Source organism: Nematolebias whitei, chromosome 16 (genome assembly GCF_014905685.2).
Source record: "Nematolebias whitei isolate Nwh7 chromosome 16, NemWhi1, whole genome shotgun sequence".
In the NCBI taxonomy this organism is placed as follows: Eukaryota; Metazoa; Chordata; class Actinopteri; order Cyprinodontiformes; family Rivulidae; genus Nematolebias; species Nematolebias whitei.
Window position 1 is genome coordinate 22,281,173 of NC_056513.1, and position 6,108 is coordinate 22,287,280.

Consider the following 6,108-nt stretch of genomic DNA (forward strand, 5'->3'; position numbering starts at 1 on the left):
TCCCTGCACATCCAGATGTATCCCGGCTCAAACCCTCGCGGTTGTTACACTTGAATGTTTACATGGAAAATTAGGTCAGTGACTCTCAAACGAGGACCATTAATCAGCATCATAACTCTCCAGGACAGATTATACTGAGTTCCAGCCAAAACGGTCCCAAAGCATTCGTTTTATCTTGCCCATTCACTTTGCATGTGCTTGGTTCTTGTGTTTCTTACTTTGTCATGGCAACTGATGACATAGGAGTGTTTATTAGATTTAACAAATAAATGAATTAATCTTAGTAAGTTAAAAAAGTTTGGCAATGGAATTGCCATGTGCTTATCTATCCAGCCACCCATCCATCAGATAATCCCTCTATGTTCAGGATGAAAACCCAGCAACCTTCTCCAGCTCCTCCTGGGGAATCCCAAGGTGTTCCCAGGACAGAGAGGACATGGAATCCATCGGGCAAGTTCTGAGTACACCATGGGCTTTCTTGTAGTGAGACTTGCCAAAAGAAATGTTGAGATCCAAGTGCCCAGAAGACATTGAAATCAGGTGATTCCTTTCAGTGCAGAGCAGTGGCTCTACTACGAGCTCCCTATGGATGAAGGGGCTAATCACTTCATCTCTAAGGCTGAGCCCAGCCACCCCGAGGAGGACGGCTGTGTCAACTCCTTGCATACGGGATTTGATTCATCCATATTTCATGAGGGTCAGAACGTAGGATGATCAATCACTTAAGAACGTTGCCTTTCAAATCAGCTCCTTCTTCACCACCACATATTGAACCGTTGCGCTACCTTATTCAAAATGTTGTTTTTGTCCTGATGCATGCTTAATAATCCAGGGAGATAAACTCAACAAGGTTGAGTGAGGTCGTGTAAAAGAACCCATCCACAGGACATGACTCAACCTTGTTGTTATTGCTTTCTGTAAAATGTTTCTTACTATATTGCAGTAGTATTTTGTATGTTCCTGTGCACAACCTGTGCAATAACCTGTCACACAACTAGTGTAGTATATGTTGATTATGTGCAGCATATATATATATATATATATATATATATATATATATATATATATATGTATAAACTGTATATATATAATGTGCATTTTAGCTTATATTACTACCTTGAAATACTTATTCATTCAAATTCATCCTGCTGCACCATTATATTCTACCATGTTGTTGTTTACCATCTCTCTTTAGGACATTGGAAATATTATAATTACTTTTTCACTTTTTGGTACTTTTTGTGTGTGTGTGTGTGTGTGTGTGTACCCTTATTGCATGCTTTTAGTATTTCTTGTTTGTTTGTTCTTTGATTTTTTTTTAGCGAGTCAAATCAGTTCTTCTCATCCCAAGCATTTCATTGTACTGTTAACCCTGTGTTAACATTGCATATGACAAATAAACATGACTTGAACTTTATATTAAAAGGAAACGTGATTAGATTTAAATGGCAGTAGTGATTAAATGAATTTTAGAGCATTTCTTTTATGTCTTGCATAATGCATTTTGCTTTCAAAAGACTGAGTGAGGTTTTAAAATTAGAATTTAAGGTTATCTAAATACCATCGCCAGATGTTTGAACAGCCTCTGATAGTTGTGAGATGTAGAAATATTCAACACTACATGATCAGATGCAAGAACAGAGAGATTTTTGCCAATTTTTATGCAAATATGATATCTAGAATGGAGTTTTGGGCTGAAAAACCAACAGATTGAATAGGAAGTAAATACATTCTGTGACTTATTATAAACTTTGTACATGATTTACTGAGAAAAGGGCAAGAGTTGTTATATCTCTGAGCCCAGAGAGCAGGCTGACCCATGGGTCATAGTGTTTTTCATGGTTGCCAGATTTGCCGTGGTTTGTCAATAATAGTGACCTTTGAAACACTGGGTCAGAATGACCTATGACCTTGGAAAATAATTCAACATTACATTTTGTCCGTTTATCAGCCCCCTAAAAAATAACAACAACAAAAAAAGCTTGTTTTGGTGCATGAACCACAGTTTCTGTTTAAACCAAACGAATTAGCTCTTGTTTGCAAGTTTGCTTTCAGGCAACTATTATTTTGAATAAAAGCCAAAATGATGTTTCTCATCTGATGACAGTGAATGAACTAAAATATTACAACTATTCATGTTCATTTTTTATCACAGGGCTATAAGAACTTTATAGACATGACTCAAATTTCTGTATAGAAAAACTCAAAAAATGCTGACAAGAAATATGATGGATTGAAGCACAGAGCTGGCTTTTTGTTTCATGTCAGATTGGGAATGAAGAGCTAAGAGTTGACATCTTGCAGGAGGCGGTCTCATATTCCCTGCTGATATGTAGCAGCAATGTCAATAAAATAGCAGAACTTTGCAGCCAAATAAATGCATCATAAAGAGATTTCATTTACCCACTGGAACTTCAAAACAGAGAAAGCAAATTTCCCCTTTTGCGCTCAGTAAAGCTGCATAATGACATTCACGCAAAGCTGAACATTTGAAAATAGAGACGTTTTTTATTACTTTTGGGAGGAAATATAAAATCTAAATTGTAAATTAGCAGCTTTTCAGCGCAATGCTCTCAGAAATGTTGTCTAAACCCCATAACCTGTATACATATATATATATATATACCTGTATATATGTGTGTGTGTGTGTGTGTAAGTTCATCCTCAACAATTCAGGTACAAATCAACAATGTTCATTCAAGTCATCTAGATGGTTTCTTTTGCTGAGATATTCATCCTTCATCCAAAGGACTTCTTCAGTCCGAGGAGCCACAAACAACAGAGTCCCAAAAGCACCAATTCCCACATAGTGGAAAAAAAATGTTTGCTAGTGATAAGATGGTTTCTGGGGCCCGCTCTCTCCCCCATCAACTCCTCTAAGGCAGCCATCTTATCGAGAAGGGGTTCTCGGGTTCTCTGCAGACCAAAAGTGGGTGTTTCTAAAGAATAGGCATTTCTAAAGTGCAAACACTGATTGGCTAGCTGTATTTGCTGGCTCTTTAGGTAAATTACATCAGCTCTTTTTAAAAAAAAAAAACTGAAGGTTTCTAAGAACCAGCGTTCTGTGTTGTCAAACACAAGCATCTTCTCTTTTGCTCTTGGGTTGTAGGCTGCACCTGACACAGGTTGGCTTGAGTGTGGTCTGGGTACAATGAAATATGAAGCACCTGACGCAAAACCTGCTCCCATTTGTCAAAAAGTCTGGTCTCAATTAAAGATAATGAGTCCTGTAACGAGATAATGGCCCAAAACAAAAGCTAAAAACAAATGTGCTCTATAGAAGTTCTTCTATGAGATCTGATCTATGAAAGGAGCTGAAACATGGAGTAGGATTGACCCTTAAAATGTGAGACAACTGAGGAAGTTAACCAGTAAGCAGATATACCTGCTCCAGTAGCAGAAATCTTACAGAAACTGACGATCACTCATCTGCAGTGACGGCTTTAAAAGGTCGAACAAGAAAATGTAACGTTAAAGGAAACATCCTTTGTCCTAAAGCCAGTTTAAGTATCATTATTATTTTGGTTACTTTATTTTTCTTTATGAATCAATTGAAACTGTTTTCACATTATTCAACAACCAAAACAGATTTCGTTTTTTAATGTAATGGCTAGGTATTAAAAAACAAACATTTAGCTCTCCCCACGACCCATTTATGCTTTGTTTTTTTGGTCCAATCAGGCGTGGCCCTTGAGTAACACCTTGTTGTGTTTCGACCAATCGGGTGTGGCCCTTGAGCTATGCCTTCCTTTGGGAACGCCTATTTGTCTGCAGACTTACGTATTTGATCTTATCACGAACAAACTTATTTCCCACTATGGGAGTTGGTGCTTGTGGGACTTCGTTAGTTTGTGGCTCCTCGGACTGAATAAGTCCTTTGGATGAAAGACGAAATGTCTCAGCAAAAACAAAAAAAACCTGCAGATAACCTGACTGAACATTGTTATATTTTTAAATATGCTCCTCTGTGCATTTCCTCTTTGAAAAAAGTATTTCAAAACAGTTACTGGCTTATTGTTAGTCTATGTGAAGCACAAACACTGTTAAACCAAATATTAATACTGATTTATTCTAACCAAAAAAAAAAAAAAAACTTGGTGCCTGGAAATGCTTGATGCATTGATGTTCTCAGATCAAAAGGAACACATTTTAATTTGCTTCAACCTCATGATATACTGTATATGCATTTCTTTTAACTTTTGTACTTCCTTCCCAACTAAAATGATATAAAAATTGTATTTACTCATCATGAATTTAAAACACACTATTTAAATATGACTAATTTTATTTCAATTGTTCGGGCAATAATGAATACAAAAGAAAAGCAAATAAAGTGATTTCACCACAATTTAAATTATTGTACAATCAGGTTAGTTCACATGTAATGGTCCATCGAACCAGGTCATTTAAACTGGTGCCAGCATGAAACAATCACACTGCTATAGTCACCCCGAGAGGTGATATTATTTAGTCTTATTACAAATACTTTTATAAGGAGAAAAACTCATGAGGTTTAGTGTTTGGCTCCGAGTCTCTTATTGTAAGAAGATGACACTGGTCTCCAATAAGATGTTTCTTCGAATAGCATCAAACTATGTACACATAAAAAATATTACAAAATTTATTGAAAGAGTAGTGCCGTTTGTTGGAGGGTGAAGGTCACGTGTGAAAAGTTTCAGACGACAGGAAAATAAAAATGGTTAAAGAAATGTTGCTGAGAAAGGTAACAATGTCAAGGCATTTCAAAATCGTGTGTGTCCAGCACACACAAGCACATAAACTCCCTCATACACACATATATACACACACTCCCTGAAGAGGAATGAGGATAAAGGACATTGGAGACCCTGGCTGGCTGTAGGTTTTTGTAAAAGTTGAATTTACTTGCACCTGCATGCACACAAACATTCAGGTTGATGTTCAAGCATAAGAAATGGGTCAGATGGAGAATCAAAACAGAAACAAAAAAAATACTGAAAAGAGTGATTATAAGATGCCACCAGTCCAAGTGGCGATCCCAACTTAAAACTCCTGACCAGCTGTGTTTTAAGCTGAACTGGAACCTCTTTCAGAGCCACAGTGGCTGGTAGCATGAACCAATTAAAACTGCCAAAACAAGAGCGTAACCAGTGTCTGGCTGGTAGCTGGTGTTTGTTCCCAGCCTGGTGACCGCGTCAGCAGGGAGGAGGAGGCGTGCAGAGGAGGTGCTACGAGCACTTCCACACACAGACGGCCAGGCTTCCTCCAAAGAACATGTAGAGAAGGTTTTTCACTTCGTGCGTGACCTCGAAGCCGAAGCCTTCACCGATCACCACGTGCCACGAGCTGCCAAACTTCTTGTCCATGGACTCCTTGATCATCTTCGCAGCACTCTGGGAGAGATGTGTAAAAACAAAGCATGAAAAACATGACATACTTTTCTTAGAGCATCAACGTCTTAGTACAATATTGTTCAGCATGTATGAACTTAATCCTTGTAAAGTATTAAATAAAAAGAAAAATACCTCATTATTGGTGGCAAACTTTTCGCAGGCTGTTACACAAAGCTCCATGGTCTCAACCCTCATTTCCTCTGGCATGTCTGTGTGCTGAGGACAAACACTGTAAGGATCTGCATGTTTTTCCTCTTCTAATGCTTTAGATGGATGAGCGTCAGCTATAAACACTGAATTATTACTTTTCTGAATTTGTTAGGATAACTTTAGTTGCCTTTTAAAAACCAGGGCAGGAAGCAGTAACATTTGCTCTTTAACATATTGCTTAATGTCTTTATGAAACTACATGGGAAAAAGTTTGGGTAAGCATAAGTATTTCATTCATTTTAACTTAGTTTTGTAAACGGCAAAAAAAAAAAAAAGGAAGTTGAAGAGTCTAAACTTTACTTTACAAGTTGAATATATAGAGAAGCATGTGAAAGTTTTTGTACAGCACTCTGAGATGAATTGTGAATTGGTGCTGAATTGAATTCAACTAAATACTGTAGCTATACGGCAAACATGAGCACTTTGCATAAAACACAATTACAAATAACGAGATAAAATAATAATAATAATAATAATAATGAGAAAATGTAATATTTCACTTCCACATGTCACCAGTTCTTTGCTG

General features: G+C 37.3%; 1 protein-coding gene across 1 annotated transcript; it reads right to left on the reverse strand.

Annotated features, from left to right (window-relative positions):
* Window positions 1–4,303: 4,303 nt before the first annotated feature.
* LOC119422944 (dynein light chain 4, axonemal) lies at window positions 4,304–5,588 on the reverse strand (the record flags this gene model as incomplete). Its single annotated transcript, XM_037690356.1, is given in 2 exon segments — window positions 4,304–5,372; window positions 5,505–5,588. Coding segments are annotated over 2 exon segments (249 nt in total), but the record flags the coding sequence as incomplete, so codon positions are not given.
* Window positions 5,589–6,108: the final 520 nt, after the last annotated feature.